The 23398-nt window shown below is 40.7% G+C and overlaps 1 protein-coding gene across 1 annotated transcript in view; it reads right to left on the bottom strand.

The window, feature by feature from the left end:
- Positions 1-4456: 4456 nt before the first annotated feature.
- The window catches only part of LTF (lactotransferrin), a 44483-nt gene continuing 25541 nt past the window's right edge, over positions 4457-23398 (bottom strand). The window contains exons 10-17 of the mRNA XM_069065039.1: positions 20197-20287; positions 19660-19713; positions 18104-18256; positions 17473-17620; positions 12869-12936; positions 8014-8198; positions 6595-6778; positions 4457-4693 (exon numbers count right to left, since the gene is read on the bottom strand). Of these exons, the coding sequence (XP_068921140.1) occupies positions 4659-4693; positions 6595-6778; positions 8014-8198; positions 12869-12936; positions 17473-17620; positions 18104-18256; positions 19660-19713; positions 20197-20287 (918 nt within the window). The 3' untranslated portion in view covers positions 4457-4658. The remainder of the gene's footprint in view (positions 4694-6594; positions 6779-8013; positions 8199-12868; positions 12937-17472; positions 17621-18103; positions 18257-19659; positions 19714-20196; positions 20288-23398) is intronic.

Here is a 23398-nt window from a genome sequence, read left to right as displayed (position 1 = left end):
ACAACTCATACATAGGTAAAAATGCAGACAACCACTTAAAGAACTTAGCAGTTAAGAACTTATTGTGTATTATCTATTCCTTACTTTCTGTAATTTCATCATCTAAGTGGGAAATCGCTTGATTATTTGTATTCTAATCAACTTCACACACACACACACACACACACACACACACACACACACCCCCAACACTACACTTTCCCTACAATTAAATATTTTCTGTCCCCAGTGTATCACCTGCGGTTCTTGGCCCATTTGTCCATCATACCAATTTTGAACAGTTCCCTAATAATGTAAGGGTGTCCAGCATTGTTGACCTAGTGTCTTGGACTAAAGAATCTTTCTAAAATATACATGAAATGGAAATCTTACCAAAATATATGGAAATTGAATGTCTTTTTTAATGTTTTTTTTTAAAACCTGTATGTAATGGAAATTCAAGGTTTCATGTACAATGCTCTTTTCTTACTCTTTTTATATAGAATTAGTTGGTCATTTTTGTTTATGTTTCTCAGATTCCTTTGAACTTATTCCTAGAAACATGGAATCACATTAACAAGGTCCTTCTTCAGTCCTATCTTGGAACAGATAAACATCCCAGCTACCTAGGGGGCTAAGGTTTTCTGCCTTTTTTAATCTTTTGCAGTGCTCATTTATGTTGCCAACGATTTTTATTTAATGTTAAATTTCTGGGCTTTAATTTGACTTCCCATCCTCTTACCTCCCCCATTCCCATTTTAACAACAACAAGAAGGGGATAAATAGTCCCCTTGCATACACATACAGAAGAGATTCTTTCCCCCAGAACAAAGACCTCAAATCTAAGCAGTGACTTGGAAGGATCTAGCTGAGGGATGGGTCTCAAAATTTCCAAATGTTATTTTAAAAAGTCATCAAAAATATATCGTGAAAAAAAGATGAAGATGGGCTGTTCATGTGTCAAGGGAAGGAGATGACATGTGCCAAAGTACTCCACTGAAAGCCTCCCTTGACGTCAGGAGAAAGGGCAGATGGCCTCAAAGTCCCTTTGGTGGAAGCCCTGTGGCAAAATTATGAAAGGACATGGACAAGGGTCACACAGGATGGGTAGGAAGGAATAGATGAATTGTGACCTGGATCATTGGAAGGAATTTCCAAATAAATGAAATCATACAAACATTGTAGTATTTGAGCACTGAGTGTGATAAGAAAAAATGGGGGGTATGAGGCATTAACAAAAGAGGCTTAGGTCCATAAAGGGACTTGAAATTAAACAGAGTATGACCACAGATTACAAAGCTTTATTGTCTGAGAAAAAGGCTTGCAGAAGAGAAGGCAGACTGCCAGGCTGACAGGAAAGGTCTATCGCAGTGCACTGGGAGCCAAACACGGTCCTTTGGGGGCCAGAACCTCATGGCTCACAGGGGACTGTGTTCAGCGCCCAGCTCACTGTGAGCCATGAGGTTCTGGCCCCAGGGCGGCCCCAACCAGCTGAGGTCCAGAGCAGATTTCAGGAGAGTAAATCACCAGCAGCTGTGGCGGTTTCCAGACTTCTCAGCCCATAAACACCAACAACAAAGTAAAAGGTCATTGTGGAACTCTGTTGGAATGGTGGGGGGGCCCCTAGGGAGGGGGAAGGAAGAGTGTAGGCCCCTGCTCCCAGGGTGAGAAGTGATGGAGGTGCAGTGGCTGTGGTGCATGGCTGCTTCAGGAGCTCCTGGCCTGCAGATGATAGGGGGACCAAGTGACCATTCAGAAAGTAATCACTCTTGCTTTAACCTGCTTGGATCTGGATCATGGTCTTGGGTGGTGGTCCTGGGGTGTGTGGCCAGTGTGCCAGAGCTTGTGGGGGCTGTAGAGAGGGCAATCTCCTAATAGCTCCAGCAGCTGTGGAAATCCCAGCAATTTAGGACAAAACTCTCTCCATTCTAGAAGCAGAGTTTTACCATGGCAAAGAGCTCAAAAGTCAAGTAATTGGCTGGCAAGATGAGGAAGCACAAAGAGATCACAGAATCATTTTGGGGGACAAAAAGGATCAAGGTATGGAGCAGGAGGAAGACAACGAAGTCAGAACTCCTGCACCAAAAGCTTCCAAGAAAAAAATTAATTGGTCACAGATCATGGAGGAGCTCAAGAAGGATTTTGAAAATCAAGTAAGAGAAATGAGGAAAAATTGGGAAGAGAAATGAGAATGATGCAAGAAAATCCTGAAAAGAGAGTCAACAGCCTGCTAAAGGAGACACAAAAATACACCAAAGAAAATAACACCTTAAAAAGTAGACTAACTCAAATGGCAAAAGAGGCTCAAAAAGACAATGAGGAGAAGAATGCCTTAAAAAGGCGAATTTGCCAGATGGAAAAGGAATTTCAAAAACTCACTGAAGAGAATCACTCCTTCAAAATTAGAGTAGAGCAAATGGGAGCTAATGAATTTATGAGAAATCAAGACTATTAAACAGATCCAAATAAATGAAAAAATTAGAAGGCAATGTGAAATATCTCACTGGAAAAACCACTGACCTGGAAAATAGATCCAGGAGAGATAATTTAGAAACTATTGGACTACCTGAAAGCCATGATCAAAAAAAGAGCCTAGATACCATCTTTCAAGAAATTAGCAAGCAAAATTACCCTGATATTCTATAAACAAAGGGCAAAATAGAAATGGAAAGAATTCACCAATAACCTCTTGAAAAAGATCCCAAAAAGAAGATGCCTAGGAATATTATAGCCAAATTCCAGAGTTCCCAGGTCAAGGAGAAAATACTGCAAGCAGCCAGGAGGAAACAATTTGAGTATTGTGGAAACACAATCAGGATAACACAAGACCTAGCAGCTTCTATATTAAGGGATTGAAAGGCTCGGAATATGATATTCCGGAGGTCAAAGGAGCTAGGACTAAAACCGAGAATCACCTACCCAGCAAAACTGAGTATAATGCTACAGGAGAAAATATGGTCATTCAATGAAATAGAGGATTTTCAAGCATTCTTGATGAAAAAACCAGAGCTGAACAGAAAATTTGACTTTAAAATACAATAAGCAAGAGAAGCATGAGAAGGTAAACTGGAAAAAGAAATCATAAGGAACTCATTTAAGTTGAACTATTTACATTCCTACATGGAAAAATTATAGTTGTAACTCATAAGACTTCTCAGTATGAGGACAGTTGAAGGAAATATATGTATAGGAGGGTGTATGTGAGTGTGGGCATATGTGTGTTCATGTATACATAGACAGAGGGCACAGGATGAGTTGAATATGAAGGGATGATATCTAAAAAATAAAAATAAGAGGTGAGAGAGGAATTTATTGGGAGAAGGAGAAAGGGAGAAATAGATTAGGGTAAAGTATCTCATATAAAAGAGGCAAGAGAAAACTGTTACTATGGAGGGGAAGAGCAGGAAGGAGAAAAGGAATGGGACCTTATTCTCATTGAATTTGACTTAAGGAGGGAATAACATACACATTCAATTGGGTATCTTATCCTACAGGAAAACAAGAGGGTAGGGGATAAGAAGGGGGATGATAGAAGGGAGGGCAGAATGGGAGAGAAGGTAGTTAGAAGCAAACATTTTTGAAAAGGTATAGGGTCAATGGAGAAAATAGAATAAGTGGGGGGTGGGATAGGATGGAGGGAAATATAGTTAGTCTTTCACAATATAACTACTATGGAAATTATTTCGGTAACTACACATGTACAATCTATATTGAATTGTTTATATTCCCAGTGGGGGTGGGTGAGGAGAGAAGGGAAAAATCTAGAAAAAGTTTTAAAAACAATTTTTTTTTAAAATTGGGTTTTTGTTTTGTTTTACATGCAACTGGGAAATAAGATATACAGGCACTGAGGTATAGAAATCCATCTTGCCCTACTAGAAAATTAGGGGGGTAATGGGGGAGGATATTAGAGAGAAGATATTGGGGGAAGGGGCTTGCTATTTTGGGGTAGGGGTAGGGGAAAAACGGGGAGAAAAGTAAGTCAAAATATTGTGGAAATGAATGCTGAAAATTAAAAATAAATAAATTAATTTAAAAAAACACAGAAACTTAAGGAGGGATCTAGCTGTAAAGAATATTTCATTCCAGATCTGGTGTTGCAGAGAACAGGAAGGTACAGTGAATAAAAGTTGACCTCAGCCTAAAAGAACTAGTTTTAATTTTGCTCTTTGCTAGATAACCCTGAGCAATTCAAGCTCTCAGTGTCTCTGGGTCATTCTTAAGACTGTGGCTGAAAAGTGAATGCCAAACACTAAAAATAAATAAATCTATATATTTTTTTAAAAACTGTAGCTGACTGAACAGGAGCTGGTCTCCAATGGTAAAATTAGTTTCCTCAGTGAGAATTCTTGTACCAATGAAATCACATGTCTAGTCTGAAATAAAAATGCAATTGCAATATGGCAGAACAGTCTAGACATAGGAAAAACCATGAGGTGTGAAGGAAGATTAAAATGAAGACACTGAATCATTCACATTCTTCCACTTTATTTATTGTTCAGATGACAGCAGGGAAGTGTGAAGGATGAAGACTTTATTCCCCTCTAGGATCATCCATTAAAAGGAAGTGAGAAGGAGGTCCCCACCATACTCGGCGATCAGGAAAGAGAGCAGCAAAAAGCAGTACGGCGATCTGGCAGCTAGTCCCTCGTGGGAGGGTATCTCACCTTCCTGGCTTTCTAGAATTTGTGGAATTCACAGATAGGCAGGAGAGCTGTGGGGAAAGAATGGGACAGACAGTTATTCAGACTCTGCCAGCTATTTGCTAACAATGATTCTGCTCCCACCCTCCTGCAACATGGAAAATAGCAGAATATGAGAAATTATAGTCAAGGAAGAGAGAGTCTGGAAAAAATTCTCCCTCACTAATCTCTTAATGGGATAAGGTATCTGCCATGGCCACACAATCCTACCTTTCCCCATATCCCCTTATCCAACCTCACACACCATGAAAGCAGAGACTTCCAAATGGCTGTTAAACAGTTTTCTATTCTGATATCTTCCTGTGTGTTCCTTATTTATTCTGCTGTCACATGCACACATACTCTCTCTCCTTCTCTCTCTCTCTTTCTCTCTCTCTCTCTCTCTCTCTCTCTCTCTCTCTCTCTCTCTCTCTCTCTCTCTCTCTATCTCTATCTCTATCTCTCTCTCTTTCTCACACACACACATTCTCTAATATACACATACACACCCTCTCACACATACTCATGGACACATATGCGTACATTCACACACACACACACACACACACACACACACACACACACACACACATTTTTAGAGCTGGATGGGAGCCAGAAAGGACATCTAGTCCAGCTTTTGCTTTGTGCAGAGCTCTCTTCAAGCTCCGGGGCCCTGGAGCTGCCTCCTGTGAGCCAGGGTCAGTGATTCCAGCCTGAGCAAAGGTTGTAGAGGGCCTGGGAAGAGTTGGGGATGCAAAGGCTATGGGGTTCCAGAACTTCCTGCTAGTGGAAACTTGCAGGGATACTTCTTCCCATGTCCATTGGACTTTCTTGGCAAATATCCCTTTTTCTCTTGGGGGCCCCAAAGACAAGCGAATACACTTTCCTTTCTCTTCAGAATCAAACTTCCTTTCTTTCCCTGGTCTACTATATTGTGGCACATAGGTTTTTTGAAATTTTCTAAGGATTATTATATTTTCCTGTTGACAAAAGTGGTGAAGAGAGGAGCAGAAGAGAAGAGGAAGTTTCCCTCTTTTGCTCATCCTCTCTTCTGCCTTTTCTTTTTTCCTACTGAGGGAAGGGGACAAGCATTTATTAACTGGCTACTATGTACCAGGCCCTTTACAAATGTTATCTCATTTGATCCTCACAACAACCCTGGGAGGGAGATGTTAATATGGTCCCTTGTTGAGAATATTGAGTCAGACAGGTTAAACTAATTGCCCATGGTCATACAGCTAGTAAATGCTTGAGGTCAGATTTGAACTCAGCTCTTCCTGAGTTGCTCAGCAATCTGTCCACTGCATAACCTAGACTGCTTTTTTTCTACAAGGAAGGAGTCTCACATTTAGGTACAAATGGTAGTTCTTTGAGGAGAGTCATCTGAATTTTAAAGTAAAGCCATTCTCAGACTCTCTCTTTTGTACTTTTGCAGGGAAGGGCAGTAGAAGAAGCTAAGGAGTGAGATCTTGGATGGGCCCAAGGTTTCTGATGAGTAAGGAGATGGATTTTTCTAGTTGGTTTCTGGCCTTCTTTGTATCCATAGCTCTTAGGAAAGAACTGGCATATAATTATAGGTGTTTAATAAATGCTTGAAGTTATTCTCTTCTACCCTCCTCTTTGCCACTAACCCTGTTGCCACAGATCATATCTAGGACCAACCTAAGGGTGAAGAGGGAAGAAAAGAGCCAATAAGAAGCTGGAGGGAAGTTCCTGCAGTCACCAGACACTCCCCTACATGGCCGTTTATTAGAGAAAGACAGAAGTTGAGCACTATCCAATTACTTTTTGTCTCTTCTTCAGCACCTTGGACAGTGCTGGACCCACAACAGGAACAGGTTCTCAATATTTGTCAGACTCTGATTCCTGTGTTCCTAAGGAATCCATTTGGTTGCTTGCTCCCTGTTTCCCCACAAGGTTTCCTTCTACTTACAGGAAATTGAGCATTTCTTGAGAGAGCCAACAGCTATGACATACTCTTGTCCTAAGAATTTTTCATAGGTGATACCATCTGGGAGTTTCGCCAAGCACTCAGTGTTGTCCTTGAACAGGAGGTTTTTGGTTTTGGGGAGGATGGAAAAACTTTCTCGATCAGTCCCATAAGTTCCATACTGGTTCTGGGTTAAAAAGACAGACAAGTTATCAATAAGCATCCATGGAGAAATGGGGGGGAAATGGTTTGCTCAGTATTAGCCTTAAAAGAAGCTTCAAAGCAATACAAATTGACCTCTGGTGTCTTTCTTTTTACCTTGTCAACATTCTCCCTTCCAAATATGACCAACACCATCTCTACCACTCATCAAAACTTCTTTGTCCTCTATCTGTTCTCCTTAGAGTCTTGTTTCGACAGGTAGCTACTGTCTTCCCAAATGCTGAGGGATTTCTACTTAATGTATTATCCTACTGAAGGGAAATTTAAAATGACTTTCCTAGAGATAATATACCTTTATCTAAAGGAATAATTAGTAGAATCTGGGGCAGTGTGCATTCCAAGTGGAAGAGCAGAGGGGTTTTCAGGATCCTCCAATCACACAATTAAGCCACAGCTACCTGTTGCACCAATATACAAGTGAAGATCTTCCCTGGTATGCTCATTTACTTTGTTATTCTTGTGACATCTTGAATGCAGAGACAATGTGTTTTTCACAGTGCCCAGTGCTGTGTTAAGTTCTACCAGTGCTATTTCTGGCTATTTTCATTTTCATTTTAAAAAGTAGATCATCAAGTATGAAACCAAATCTATTTATCACAACCTGTACCCACGCCATCTAACAAGCCAGTTACATGCACCATTGTTCTCACCTCTACAAAGGAAAGAACAAAGTGAAATAGGGTGAGTACAGGTAACCTTCCCAAAATCTCCCAACCAGCTCAAGAAGGAACACAGATTGAAAAACTTCATACCCCTCTGTTCTTGAGTTAGAAAATTCATACACAGAGGGTCACAGAGTTCCTATATGTCCCTCCTTTCTTTCTACATAGAGATTCATGACAGAACAATAGCCTTAACATAGGACTACAACAAATGCCTGCTTTCTGATTTAAGTAGAAGCAAGATTTTGCATCCTGGGTCATCTCCAGTCATCCTGATGAATATCTGGTCACTGGACCCAGATGGCTCTGGAGGAGAAAGTGAGGCTGGTGAACTTGCACAGGCCTCCCTCACTCCTGAGAGTGAGAGTGAGAGTCAACTGCAAGTCATGTCACCATCTCCCTGAGGTCATGGTCCTCTTCAATAACAAAGGACAAACACAACAGAAGCAAAATTAAGTGACTGAGTTCTGGACCCTAGGAAATGATTCAAGTTCAATTAGGTAAGGAAAAGGGATGGCGGGCCCTGAATTATACAAACCTGTTGATCCAATAGCACCTGGCGAACGAAATCTGCCTTATCTCTCCGTGAGATCACAGCATGGTTTGGTGCCTTAGCCAGGTGACATTCTGGTGCTTCTGTCACTTCCTTCTTGTTTCCATCTAAACATAATAATCTAAAGTCTTTACTTTTCAGGTCTTTTGACCAAGCTTCTGTACCCATTCCTGAAGAGAGAATGAAATTGATTATAGACAGCAACCATTTTGACTTTGGCTAGTTGTTATTCCATAGGCTATCACCCATATAATTATGAGTACCTATGGATTCAATTTACTGCTTTATAAAGATCTATACAGCTGTGCCATGGTGATATGGGAAAAGAAGAAAAGATCTACTGCCTCCCAGGAGGAGAGTTCAACTTCAGATTTCAAGACCAGTCATTCACCCTCTCCCGACCACCTCCAACCATAACACTTTTTCTTGAGGTTTAAACCAAACCTCTGGTTTCAAGACTAAGGAGAATGTAATTTGGTCTTCTTTCTAAATGCCTCTTAGTATTAATGGAAAAAGAAAAAAACTTGAACCTTCTGACTGCTTCCCAGACATTTAGCACTAGCTTCTATACTTCATGTGCCAGGATCCCCTTGGGGACAAAATTCTTCAGGGAGTCACTTTTGAAAGCTGCTTCACAGACTCTCAATGTATACCATATGTCTGTGTGCATTAGCACACTTGTGTGAATACAGAATTCATTGTCAGCCTTTTAATTTTTTTATCTATCCCTCATCATGCTGCTAGAGAAGTGATGAATGGTGAAAAGAGTGCCCTGAACTTTAGTCTGAGGACCCAGATTCAAATCCTGACTGCTATCTGTAATAACCTCTGTGGTCTTTAGCTCCTCTAGGCCTGTTTCCTCATCAGTAAAAGGAAGGAGTTTCACTAGATAACCTCTGAGGTCACTTCTAACTCTTAATCTATATTATTTTGGTCCCTGAGGGAATTCATTTATTCATTCTAATGTTTTTAACTACCATGTGAATGGTTGACCACCTCCATGCAGAAGACTAGTGAGTCCTTATGTTAGGCAAGGACTGCTGTTGTCTCCCACTACCCTTTTGTGTGAGTCCAGGCTCTAGTCAAAATTGACCTGTCATTGCCCCTTCTATAAGCTTTGTGTTTTTATACCTCCCTCATTCTACTCTTACATTTTACTCTGGGAGGGAATGAATCATGGGGAGACCTAGAGCTGGAAATGGCCTCAGGCTGTTTAGTTCAACTTCCTCATTTAACAGAAGAGGAAACTGAGACCCAGGGAGGCAGAACACAAAGAGTACAAAGTCCAAAAGGTGGTAATCATGAGAGTTGGGATGTAAACCCAGGGCCTGTTAATCCAGGACCGTGCTCCTCCCACCTCCCATGATGCTTCTTCTTTGCCCTATTTCCTTTCTCTTTCCCCATCTAATTCTTAACCATCATTCAAGAGCCAGCTCTATTCTCAAAATCCTCTGAGAAAGAGTACAAGTCTGAATTGAACTCTGAATTTCATGCCTAGAGGGAAACTATGTGGCAAAGTGAATAAAGTGCCAGAAAGACTAATCTTCCTGAGTTCAAATCTGGCCTCAGATACTTATTAGCTGTGTGACTCTGGGCAAGTCACTTCACCCTGTTTGCCTCAGTTTCCTCATCTGTGAAATGAACTGGAGAAAGAAATGGCAAACCACTCCAGTACCTTTACCAAGAAAACCCTAAATGGGGTCAAGAAGAGGGAGACTTGACTGAAAACAACTCAACAACAACAACAAATGTTAACACCAGACATTTGGCACTTAGTTATGAATCCTCTAAGTTAATCTTACTTAAGCCCTCTGCTATATTTGACCGGGCCCGGTAAACCTAAAATTGTGAGCATCTAAGACGTGTGACTATTTTTGTATCAATTTAAAAATATATTAACTGGAAATTAATAGTTTATTGAGAGGCATTATAGAGTAGGGGATAGTGAGTTGACCTAGGAAGCAGCTAGGAAGCTCACTGGATAGGATTCTGCATGAAGACCTGAGTTCAAATTTGGTGCCAGACATGCATTATGTGACCCTGAGCATGTCAGTTAACCTCTGTCTGCCTGCGTTTCCCTTCTATAAAATGGGGGTAACAATGGCATTTATCTGCCAGTGTTGTTGTTAAATAAATCTTAAAGCATTAAATAAATGCTACCTCTCATTATACTTATTGTCATTGTTATTGTTATTTTTAGGTATCAAGATGCCCTGGATTTAAGTTCCGCCTGTGACACATTTAGGTTGTGTGACTTTGAGCAAGTCAACTAGCCTCTCAGTGGCCCTGGCACCCCTCTAAAGATAAGCTCCGGGACACACCCCTCTAAAGGCAAGCTTGAGGACAGATACTGATCTGCACCAGCAGAACTCCCTCCATGGATGAATCATAGGTCCGACCAAAAAGGGAAACAAAAAATAGTTATGTATTTCTGCTTCCATCCATCAGTGTAAGTAAAGAATGGATATTCAAGAATCGATCATGCATGTGTGTGGATGAACAGATCATGGTAGGGTCTTGGATTTAGAACTGGAAGGGATCCTGGAGGCTCCTTCCCATTCCCACCCTTCATTCTGCATATGGGGACTCGCACAATGTCGCATGAGCAGTCAATGGCAGAGCTGAGATTTGATCCCAGATCCCCTAACTCCAAATCTATTTCTTTTTCCCTTTGCCAAGAGCTCCCTCTTTTCCCCTCTTCAACTCACAACACTCAGATGCCTTCTGCCACTTTCTCCTCCTCCATTCCTGACTCACCATGAAGAGGTGGCCCTCTTCTCCTTGCAAAGCAAAACTCTCTACATGCGCAGGCAATCCTCTTCAATCCTGTCTTCTTGACCAGATTTCCCCCTCTTGCTAATCTTCAGTCTCTCCTCATCTACTGGCTATTATTCATCTGTCTACAAATATGCATATGTTTCCTCCATCCTCAAAAAAGACCTTCCCTTCATCCATCTATCCATCCCTGTTCACTGTCACCTCACAGCTTTCTGTCTTTTTTGGCTAAACTCCTTGAGAAAAACATCTACAATAGGGATCTTCACTTCCTTTCCTCTCACTCTCTTCTTAGCTCTCTACAATCTAGTTTTTTACCTCATTTTAATCAAAATTGCTCTCTCTAAAGTCATTCATGATCTGATTGCCAGATCCAATGGCCTTTGCTTAAGCCTCATCTTTCTTGACCTTTCTGTACCCTTTGTCACTGTTGTCACCCTCTTCTCCTTGAGACTTTCTATCTTTTGGTTTTCATGACACCATTCTCTCTTCATTCTCCTCCTACCTAGCTGACCACTGCTTCTCAAACTTCTTTGCTGGATCTTTATCTGGGTCATATTCTCTAAACCTCACATGTCCTACAGGTCCTGTCCTGAACCCTGTTCTCTTTTCTCTTAATATGATTTCTCTTGGTGATCTCATCGGTTCTCATGGATTCAATTATTATCTCTATGTTGATGATTCTCAAATCTCCTTATCCAGCCCCAGCTTCTCTGTTGACCACCTCCAGGTTCTCATCTTCAACTGCCTATTAGACATCTCAAATTGGATGTCCTAAAGACATGTCCAAAACCAAACTCATTATACCACAAGTCTCTGCCTACTCCAGTCCTTCCTTCACTCAGCTTTCAAAGTGATCTTCCTAAAGGTCAGGTTTGTCATATAACACCCCCCCCCCCAATACACACACACACACACACACACATACACACTCACAAAACTTCACTGCCTCCCTATCTCATCCAGGATCAAAGATAAAAAATACTCTTGATTGTCATTCAAAGTCTTTAATAACCTGTCCCTCTGTGTCCCCCTCCTCAACCTTTCTGATCTTCTTACATTTGACATCCCTGTCACACTGGCTCCTTGCTGCTCCTTAAAGAAGATACCCCATCTCCCAGCTTTGGGCATTTGCAATGGCTGTCCCCCATACCTGGAATGCTCTCTCTCCTCATCTCTACCTCCTGGCTTTCTTCATACCCTAACTAAAATTCCATCTTCTACAAAAAGGCTCCACATCCCCCATAATTCTAGTGCCTTCCCTCTATTAAATATTTCCTATTTATCCTGAATATAGCTTTTTTGTACATCATTGTTTGCATGTTACCTCCCATTAGACTGTGAGCTCCCTGAGGGCAGGGTCTGTTTTTTGCCTTTCTTTGTACGCCCAAATCTTAGCACAGTGCCTAGCACCTAGTAGGCACTTAATAGATGTTTATTGACTAACACTACTTCTTAAGGTAAGTAATAGAGATAGTGTCAGCTGTTTGAAGTCCAAGGTGATGCTAGCGATTGTGTCACAGTCTGTGCCACAATTGTCAAATGTCTTACTTTAAAGTATCATACTGAAAAATCTAAGAGATCTGAACCTGAATCTTATCTGTGTTTTATACATAATTGGATACTAGAGCTCAGAGGGACCTAAGAAAGCAACTAGTGTCCAGCCCTTTCATTTTACAGTTCAGGGAACTAAGACCTTGAGAGGAGAGGTGATCTGCCAAACGCCACATGAGTAACACCAAGATTCAAACTCTGTTTAAATTGGTTGACTAACTCTAAACCCAATGTCCTTTTCTTAAATCCATTGCTTCCCTTATCACCTAGCACAGTGCTCTGCATAACTTACATACTCAATCACTCTTTGTTGAACTGAATTGTGCAAGTTTGGTATAAAGGTCCACATGCCACCATTGGTCCTGACTTCATGGTTCACCAGAACAGAATTGTATCCGGAGCCCAGAGGAGATCATGCATTTCCCCACATATCTAACTCACTTTCAGCAAAGGGTGGACCCATTGGAGAGCATGATTTTATGGGTAGTCAAAAATAGAGGCAATCACATACCATCTGCATTCTCCAGTACAGTGGTATGCTTCACAAAGGCGACATCTCCTTTGTTTTCAACCAGGCATCTACAAAAGATGAGAGACAGATCAGATGAAAAGCAAGGCAGCATGAAGATTCTCCTTCTTGAAGAGAATCTTTTTCAGAGTCATATACCTTCCTTTTATAAGATTGTGGACTTTACAGCTAGAAGGGACCTCAGAGGTCATTGAGTCTAATCTCCTTATTTTCCACATAAGGAAACTGAGGCCCAGGGAAGGCCTAAATCCTCTGATTCCAGAATCAGTGCTTTTCTTACTATGCCATGCTGAAACCACTATATTCATTCAATCCTTCCCATGTTCTCATCAAGAATACATTTCATTCATTGTGTTGGCGTAAGATAGCTGTCTTCATATTATTTTAGCAGTGATAGAAGCCCTTACTTCCTACAAAATTTTAGTGGTGTCTATGACAGCAAATAAGAAAAGGCAAATTAAAAAATTTTTATTTTGATTATCACAGCACTTTTCCCCCCAAATCTAACAGCATTATTTAATGAGAAGGGTGGAATTGTTTGCCATCGAAGATTTTAATGCAATAGTTCTCTTTGAGAGATACAGCAATGTCCACTTTATCATCCTATATAAGCCAGTATGGGGTGGAGGAGAGAACAAGAGGGGAGAGGGTGAATATGTTTCCATTCATCACATTTTGGCTTTCAGATTTAGAGTCTTATTTAAATTTTCTCTTTTCCTCGTGAACATTCATAAAATTGCCATAACTGTGGAATTACACTTTAAAATGTGGTAACAATACTCACAGAGCATCAGGATCATTAAAAGTAAACACAAATTAGAGACAGCTATCACCATATTTGTGTTTCTTCTCTATTTGGGATTGGAAGCCAAAACTAGATTCGTGGCTTTCTTTCATCATCTGAGTACTGTTTATTAAAAGTTTTGTTTTCTTATCTCTTCAGACATCTCAGTGTTATCCAATTATCCATAATGGGCCTTGGTGTATAATATTAATAATAACAGCCTACCCTAGTACTGTTCACAGGTATGGTCAAATGGAGAATTCTGAACCAAAGGATAGAGGCAATTACAAAAGATAGAACAAATATTTTCAATTAAATGAGTTTGAAAATCTTTTGCCTGAAAATAATCAGTATAATTAGAATAAGGGAAGGGGTCAACTGGATAAAAAAAAATTCTGCAATCAATATCTCTGATATGGTTCTGACATGTGTGATATAAAGGGAACTAACACAAATATATAAAACCAAAAGCCAATACCCAATGAATAAGTGATCAAAGAATATGAACAAATAACCCTCAGAAGAATTTGCAAACCATTAAAAACTACATCAGATTGCTCCAAATCAATGTGCAGAGAACTGAAAATAAATCAAAGCAAAATACAACAATACAACCTCTGGGGTTTCACTATTCATCCAGGAAACTGGCAAAGATAACCAAAGATGAGGATATTCAATGTTAAAGGAATTGTGGGGAAATAGGCACGCTGAATCATTGTGATAGAATTGTGAATTTGTTCCATTCTAGAAAATAATTTAGAATTCTGCAAAGAAAATTTCTAAAATGTTCTTTCCCTTTGACCCAAAGATCTGTTAAACTTATACCTTAAGGAGATAAAGAATAAGATGAAAATTCCTGAAGATGTATGTACCAAAATACCATAATGGCTCTTTTGTTAGGGGCTAAACATTGGAAAGAGGCTGTCCTCCTATTGGATAATGGCTAAACAAATTATGGTATATGAATATGATAGAATGTTCCTGTTCCATAAAAAACTATAATATAGTTTCAGAAGAAACTGGAAAGGAATTTTTTAACTGATGCAAGGCAAAGTGAGTTGTCTAGGAAGACAAGCTATATAATGGCAACATTATAAAGAAATTTAACTTCAAAATACTTTAGAACTCTGATCATGTGGTGATAAACCTCAACTAAGGAGACTGCAGATGAAATATGCCACTCACTTCTTGCCAGAGAGGTGATGAACTTAAAAGAGAGAGAGAGAGAGAAAGAGAGAGAGAGAGAGAGAGAGAGAGAGAGAGAGAGAGAGAGAGAGAGAGAGAGAGAGAGAGAGAGAGAGAGAGAGATTTTCAGGTACAGCCAATGTAGGAATTTATTTTGCTGAACTATTAATACTTATTATGCAGCTTTTATTTATTTATTTTGCTTAATAGGAGTGGTGCACTGAGAGGAAGAGATTATAAATGCATGTAAAAAAATACTTTTTTTAAAGAAAGTTTCTCTATATAAATAAAATATTTTATAGTAAAAAATCTTTGCAAAATATTTTATTTTTAACCTGGTCAGGACTGACCAACAATCAAGTCATTATGCACCATACATGATTGAGCATGGTCAAACTGGTCAGTGATTTATTATAGACCAAAAAGAAGCCAATGCTTTAGTCCCATAATCCATTTTGACCAATCACTTTATTCATGTCAGCTGACCATACAACATTACATGAAACAAACACAAAAGAAACTCTGACATGTTTATAACGTCAAATCTTTCCCCTGAAACTACCTGTATAACCTTTGGCAACCACAACCTCCTCGTGCCTCAGTCTTCTATAGACTGAGGAGAGTAGACTATATGACCTCTGAGGTTTCTTCTGCTCCCCTAGCTATGATCCAAAGATCCTGTAGACTTCTCTGACACTACAACTTTTTTTCCCAATAAATCCCCCAAAACAAGATGCCATGGAAAGTATGATGGGTTAGGAGTTGGAAAACTTTGGTTCAAGTCCTGGTTTTTATCACTTATAACCTATATGACTTTGGGCAAGACACATGACTCTCAGCCCCTCAGTTTCCCTACTTGTAAAATAAAGGGTTGACCTTCAGTCTATGATTCTATGATCCCTTTAAAAGGTATCCAGGTAAAGTAAGGAGAGAGCTAATCTTCCCATCAGAATGAAGACCCCATGTCAAGTCCTTCCTCTGACATGTCCTAGATCACTAACTGTGGGATGCAGGCCAAATCCCCTCACCTCTGTGCCCCAGGCAACTATCAAGACTAAATTATGAATCAGAGACTTGTCTGAGCTTAATGGGAGAAATTTCCTACCTGGGAGTTTCAAACTGATGAAATCATGGGGTCTGTGTCCCCTTGGGCTCCCTTTGGAGAAAGCACTTTTCCAGAATTGCTGAGCCCTAAGAATTTCTTTAGGGCAACTAGGTGGTGCCACAGTGCACAGAGTACTAGGTCTAGAGTCAGGACGACTCATTGTCCTGATTTCAAATGTGGATTCAGACCCTTAACAGCTGTGTGACCCTGGGCAAGTCACTTAACCCTGTTTGCCTCTGTTTCTGGAGCTGGAGAAGGAAGTGGCAAACCACTCCCATATCTTTGCTAAGAAAACCCCAAATGAGGTCACAAAGAGTCAGACACAACTAAAATACTGAACAACAACCATTTAGATCAATCCCAAAGTGGAATGAATACCTCAGGGGGAGTTAAGTTACCTACCACTTCAGTTCCCAGAGTCTAGATCATGGGTGGTCTAAATAATTTCTTAGACATCATGGAAAGAATTTTTTCTTGGATATAAGTTAGATTACATGATCACTGAGCTCCCTTCTAATTCTGAGATTCAATCATTCATTCTATGATAATAAAAGAGACAAAGCAATCATAGATCTAGAATGAGCTCTAGAATGACTTCAGAAACTTTTTGAATCAATACTTATTTTACAGATGAGAAAAATGAGGCCCGATATGCCCAACATCACACAGGTAAATATGTATCAGAAGAGGAATGTAAACTTGGGTTCTCTGACTCCAGAACCAGGATTCTTTCCAGTGCAAAATGCCACCTTTCCCTTTAGTCATTCAGCTTCTAATCTATACTGCCTTCACTCCAACTGAGAGACAACAAAAGGCCACATTGCTCCTAGGTCATGGTGTTACATCGGTCTGTCAGGGAAAAAAAATCCAACAACACCCCAATAAATCTGTCTGTGCTGGGAGGACTCACAAATGACTACATGTGTGGAGCCACAGATCTGGTCTATGTCCTGTTGGCCTGTTCTAAAGTCCTTGATGAGAGTTAGGAGACCTCACTACTGGCTGAATACTGCCTGCCCCCAACCAGCTGCCCAATCCTGAGCAAATGGCATCACAGTCTTAATTTCCCCATCTATAAAATGATGGGGTTAGACTAGATGACCTACAAGGGCCCTTCCTGATCTATGATCTTACAATTCGGAGTAATCCTGTGCCAGTACCATTTTCAATTACAGGGCAAGAGTTTGTAAGCTGTAATAATGAAGAGTCGGTTAAAACTAGGTTTAAGAAAATTGGAAGAAAAGCAGCAGGAAGGCAAAGCATCTTGGGGGTCTATGGAGAAAGAGCATCTTCCTCAAGCATCAGGGACACTCGGGTCCCTGACCGTGCCATTGTGTGCATCTTTCAGTCTCTTTGAAGGTCTGTTTCCTAAGGATGGCACCTTTCTAAGTATAGCCCAGAACTGCTAGGGAGAAGGAGCAATTCACGCATTGGAAAGATGTCAAGAGAAAAAGGGGAAGAAGCTGGGGCTGGTGGTGGTGTTCTTAATAGGGTTAGATCTAATACCCTTACCTCAGAGCTCCATTGTAGCCATAGTAGGTTTCTTTGGTACTAGAAGCACATTTATCCAAAACTGGTGAGTCTGGATTGCCAATACATAAGGAGCAGAGTTTGGAATGAGGATCAGCTCCAGGAGCACAAGATTCACTGAAGTATTTGTCTGCACAGAGGGAAGACAGCTGTTTCTACTTGAATCAATACAAGAGTACTTCCCTTTACTTTCCATGTTAAAAGCCTGTATTTGGAACTATATAACTGCCTCAGTGAAGTGAAGATATCTGACCATAAGTTCAGAACCTGAAACTAATCTGATATTCAGACATGAAGCAACAGGCAGATAGGTATGTTGCCCATTGCAGAGAAAGGAGGTGACTCCATCAGACAGTGATTAAAAAAAAACCCAAGACTCAAGGCTCATATAAAGAAAATCAATTCATACGCTCCCACCATCACCCAGGTCATTTGGTAACTATTTTTCTCCTTCACATCAGCCCTAGATATTTGTTTTAACCTGATTCTATTCATACAGAATTTAGTGCTCCCTACCCCCCAGGGTAAGGAGGGATTTCACAATGTAACTCTCCCCAAGTCTCTAACCACTAGAGAAAGGCAAATAAAAAACTTCCTTAAAGAACCAGCTTACCAAATTCACAGGAAAGGGTTTTGTTGTATATCAGGCCCATGGGGATATTCCAGCCAGCTGTTCTGTCAACTGCTGTGTGGCAGGATTTCTTGCCTTGTAGTGAATCCCATGTGAGATCAGTACCTTCTTTAACAACAGCCACAGCGTAATAGCCTTGAAAAAAAACAGACCCCAAAATGCACAAGTTAGTGTTCTGTGGCACTCCTGAAGGGGCCACTTGGTACCACTAGACCAAGACTATTTTATGCCTAGGGGAAAACAGACAAATAAATGTTTCCAGAATTATGGAACTGGAGAGTTGTGGGAGGACTTCAGCAGCCAATGTCTTCATTTCTCATGACTAAAAAGGTAGCTCCACATACCTAACAAGTAGTTATCCTGGCTGTACTCAAAAGACTTGCAATGAAAAAGAACCCATTGTTTCTTAAGGAAACCTTTTACAATTAGATGTTTACGTTCAGTCATTTTTTAGTTGTATGTCACTCTTCATGAACCCATTAGGGGTTTTCTTGTCAGAGAGATTGGAGTGGTATATTATTTCCTTCCCCAGTTCATTTTACAGATGAGGAAACTGAAGCAAGCAGGGTTAAGTGACTTGCCCAGGGTCACACAGTTAGTAAGTGTCTGAGGTCAGATTTGAACTCAGGAAGATGAGTCTGCCTGATTCCAAGCCCAGTGCTCCATCTACTGTGCTACCTAGCTAATCCAATACACATACATACACACATGTTTATATGTATATATAGTTATATGTGTATATATATAATACATCTAGGTATGTATAGGATAAAATTAATCTCCACTCAGTTAACATATATATTATTTATGTTTTATCTTATATATATACATATGCACATACACACATACATATATCTGTAGAGAGAAAGTGTGTATGTGTGTGTGTGTGTGTGTGTGTGTGTGTGTGTGTAATCAGAAATTTGTCTCCTCTCTCTCTCCAGTAGAATCTTCTGTTTCAGAGATGGGAGACAAGGAAGTCACTTGACATTTAATCCTGGCTGCTTGAAAGTGTATGGATTGGTTTTTACCATTTTCTAAGCAAAAAATACCTATATGGGGGCAAGTAGGTGGCCCAGTGAATAGAGCACCAGCCCTGGAGTCAGGAGGACCTGAGTTCAAATTAGGGCTCAGACACTTAACACTTACTAGCCATATGACCTTGGGCAAGTCACTTAACCCCAATTGCCCAGCCTTCCTCCTCCAAAAAGAAAAAAAAATACCTATATGGGTATGATCCCCTTCTCAGCCTGCCATGGGGCTAGTAACAATGAACCCCAACCAGGGACTGTTCTATATCTTGAAATCTGTTGGAACATATGTAATCCCCCAGTGATTCTTTGCAACTGACCTTAGAGTTTTTCTTTTCTTTTTTTTAAGTGGGAAAATAAGTGAATTTTTGTTAATTCAAAAAAACTTAATTTTTTAAAAACCTGACCTTGGTTTTCTACCATTTCATCTTCTGGGGTTCCTTTGCTGTTTTGCTTTTTATCACAACAGAAATTTTCCTTCCACTCCTGGAATTCCCAATTCAAACTCACCCTCAGCAGGTTTATTCACACAATCAGGCCCATGACTCTCTCCACTCTTAGGTGCTGAAAGAATAAAGATAGAGGAGTGCATCAGCTTCCTCTGCAAACACTAAATATCAAGTCTCCTTAAGCATAAGGATTTATCCCATTAAGGAGAATCTCTGATTCCCCACAGTTCAGAATAACATGAAAAGTGAAACTGCATCCCCATTTTGTTTCCACCCTTCGGGTATGTGGATGACTCAGGCGCATGTTTTCTCTTTCCTCTTGCCTTTTAACCATTTCAGGGCTTATTAGAACCTCTCTCCACCAGAAGCATAACAAAAAGACCTGGTATTTGACCTTAGTGTATACTATGGGCTAAGCTGAGCTGTCTCAATTATCTTGGAGCTTTAAATATTTAAATGAGTATTAGTCATACTGTTTTAGCCCTTTGATATTTCCCACCCTTCTGCCTAAAAGATTCCTAGTGAGATCTATGTGCAAAATCTTTTGTCCGCAGTCAAGAGAGATTCAACCACAAGGAGAAATCTTCCCTCTACTCACTGTAGTTCTCTACCAGGACAGGTACCAGTCCACATTTGCCACCAAGATAAACATAACCTCCATCGGTGCTCATGGCATCAGCTTCCCCTTTCTGTGGGGGCAAAACACATCATTACCAAAACATCTGGACTGGTCCTTGCTCCATGCACACTTGTAGCCCTCCATCAGGACTGCTTCAGTGCATGCTTGGTGACAGGATTGATTGATTAGGGAGGGGGAAGGAGGGAGGAGAAAGATGGGAAGGCCAGGAACTTAGGTAGAGTTTGACACCAGAAATGACCTCGAATATCAATCTCACACAGCAGACAATTGGGGGGGGGGATAATAGCTCACTTTTTATATAGCACTTTATATTACAAGGCATTTTCCTAACAACAGTCCTCTACACTAGGCAATTTTAAAATTATTATCCCCATCTTATAGATGAGATAACTAAGGACCAGAGAAATTAGCTGAAAACTAATTGAGACAGGTCTCAAACCAAGGTCCTCTGTCTTACTTCCCACCATATCAATATTTCTGGTTGTTTGACACCTCATAAGTTTCTTTTTTTTAAGCAATCAGGGTTAAGTAACTTGCTCAAGTTTACACGGCCAGGTGTTTCTGGGTGGGTGCTAAGTGTCTGAGCCCAGATACAATCCCCAGGTTACACCGACACTGGGCCAGTGCTCTTACTCACTGTGCTACCTGGCTGCCCCTCATAAGTTTCTTTCACTTACCAAGGTTATTAAGCTACCTGTATTCTCTGGACATCTCACCCAGTTCTCCTATGACCACCTATGCTTATTCACAAACTTTGGGATTAAGGAATGCAGTCTTTGGTTATGGAGCATTCATCCCCAGTATAAATTATAATATTATTAAATTAAATTACTAAATTATAATAAAGCTAATTGGCCAGTATGAAATCCATGATGACTTTGGCCTGAAGTCAAGAAGATCTGAGTTCAAGTCCTTCTGACTACTGTGTGACCTGCTAATGGTGAATATGAAGTGGTCATTCTAGAGGTGGAAGGAAATTTTCTGTTATAAACCACAACCTCTCTCAGCCTCATTTTCCTCATCTGTAAAATCGGCAGGGGGGCAGGGTGTGTGCTATACCTGTTTCACCTATGTCACAGAACTGTTGTGAAGCTCACTTGAGACCATGTTATGTAAAATACTGTAAAGCATTGCATATAAATGTTAGTTATAATCACTGTTAGCTTCATCAGCACTGTATTTTTCCATAGTCACTGCTCCCCTCCCTTGACCTCTGAAGACATCCAAAGAGAAATACAGACTGCAATCCTTCACGGATCTGCAGAATTGACCTTGGCTGTCTGCTGACTCAGATGCCAGGCCTACCCCACTTGTGCTGTTCCCCATGTTGAAAGTCACTTCTAGGGGCGGCCAGGTAGCACAGCGAGTAAGAGTACCGGCTCCAGTGTTGGGATGACCTGGATCAAATCCGGGCTCAGATACTCAGCACCACACCCAGAAATAACTGGCCGTGTAACCTTGAGCAAGTTACTTAACCCCGATTGCTAAAAAAAAAAAAAAAGTCACTTCTAAGGCTCCTGGAATCACAAATATAGACCTGGAAGGGACCTCCAAGGTCATCTAATCCAACTCCCTAATTTTATAGAGGAATAAGAAAGCAGACAGTCTATGATACAACATAGGAGACCCAGCACATGACAGTTTAAAATATTACTTTTTATAAGTGCACATCTTTTTTGCAAGAAAATCTCACTCTCCTTGGCATGGCAGAGGTGAGGGGGGATTTCTTTTACACTAAGTCAAGTCACACATGTTGCAGGGAAGGCTATGACTCTCTGGTGGGCAATAAAACATCTTTGTGGATGCACAACAATGAAAAAAGAACACACATTTACTGAGACAGGAGTTTTCAGACACTACCTACAAAGTACTATCTTTGACTCATTTCTGTCCATGTCACAAGGCTAACAGTGAAGCAGGGGTGCCTAAAGAGACCCAGGTTTTTTTCCCAAGCACAGATTCCCATGAGCACCAAAAGGCATTCATTTATTAGACTGGCTGATGGCTCCATTGAGTTCCTGGGCATGGAGGAAGAGACTCAGTACAGAACAGATTGTCTGAATAATGGTGATGGGGTGCTTGGGATCTATGTTTGTAAAATCTATTTGTAAACTCAGTTTGTAATACCAATTTGTAACATCAGGAATGATGGGGTGCTTGGGATTTATATTTGTAACATCAGTCTGTAAAACTTTATAACATCAATTTGTAAAACCAGTTTGTAAAATCACACTACCCCTCCCCAGTCTTGGAGCATTCACTCTGTCCCTTCTTCCCCCTACCCCCACCCCTAGCTTCAAGGCATTAATTGTGCCCAGCAACAACTCATGGATTGTCTATCTCAGCCTTGGAACACTAACAAGCTATACCTATCAATCCTTCACAAAAGTATCTATAAACATTCCAGCTTAGGCAACTATTATCTCCCCCTTGTATAGTGTCCTGCTGCCTCCATGAATCCTTTGGTACCCTATCTCTAGGTTGACTCCTTGGCTGCCTCAATGAATCCTTCAGGGCCCTATCTCTGGGTTAACTCATTATCCTATTAACCCCTGAGTCTCTGCTTAGCCTTAGTTCCCAGACATCAATCCTATCAAACATGACACTGATGGGTAGCAGACTGGGCACTTCTTCATCAACCCTTGACCGTTCGCTGACTTAGTGACATTTCAAGCCTAAAACCACACCTCCAGGTAGCCCCTCCCCCCCCCCGGGCTTTTTTCAGTGAATCATGGGCAATATATCTGGGCAGTTACATTACACTGCCACACCTTAACTCCTCCCTAATCCCACCCTTAATCACCTAGTTAGCATAATTGGCACAGGTTCTACTATGGATGATTCTATATAAACCTTAATTGTACTCCTTTAAGGTTGCAGGTCCCCTAAGGATCCTTGCCTGCTGTAAGGCATATAATAAACTTTTCTGACTCCAAGTAAGGCTGAGCTGAATTCTTTCCAGACTGAATAGCAAGTTCTGGTCTGAAGATAAGATCAGAGTCCCTGCTGAACCTATTGGGAGCCATCCCTTATCATTTTGTCGAGCCAGCTAGGAGGAAAGTCTGTGGTCTCAAGCTTTCCCTGGTAACTCCCTTTACCTCTTCCCTCTCGTCCTGTACATTGGGTTCTCCATTCAAGCACCTAGGAAGGCTTGATCGGA

Source organism: Petaurus breviceps, unplaced genomic scaffold (assembly GCF_028583685.1).
Source record: "Petaurus breviceps papuanus isolate PSGF00001 unplaced genomic scaffold, PetGlider_PUasm1.0 90654, whole genome shotgun sequence".
In the NCBI taxonomy this organism is placed as follows: Eukaryota; Metazoa; Chordata; class Mammalia; order Diprotodontia; family Petauridae; genus Petaurus; species Petaurus breviceps.
The sequence above is the reverse complement of the archived record's forward strand: the minus strand, read 5'-3'. Positions and strand labels throughout refer to the sequence as shown.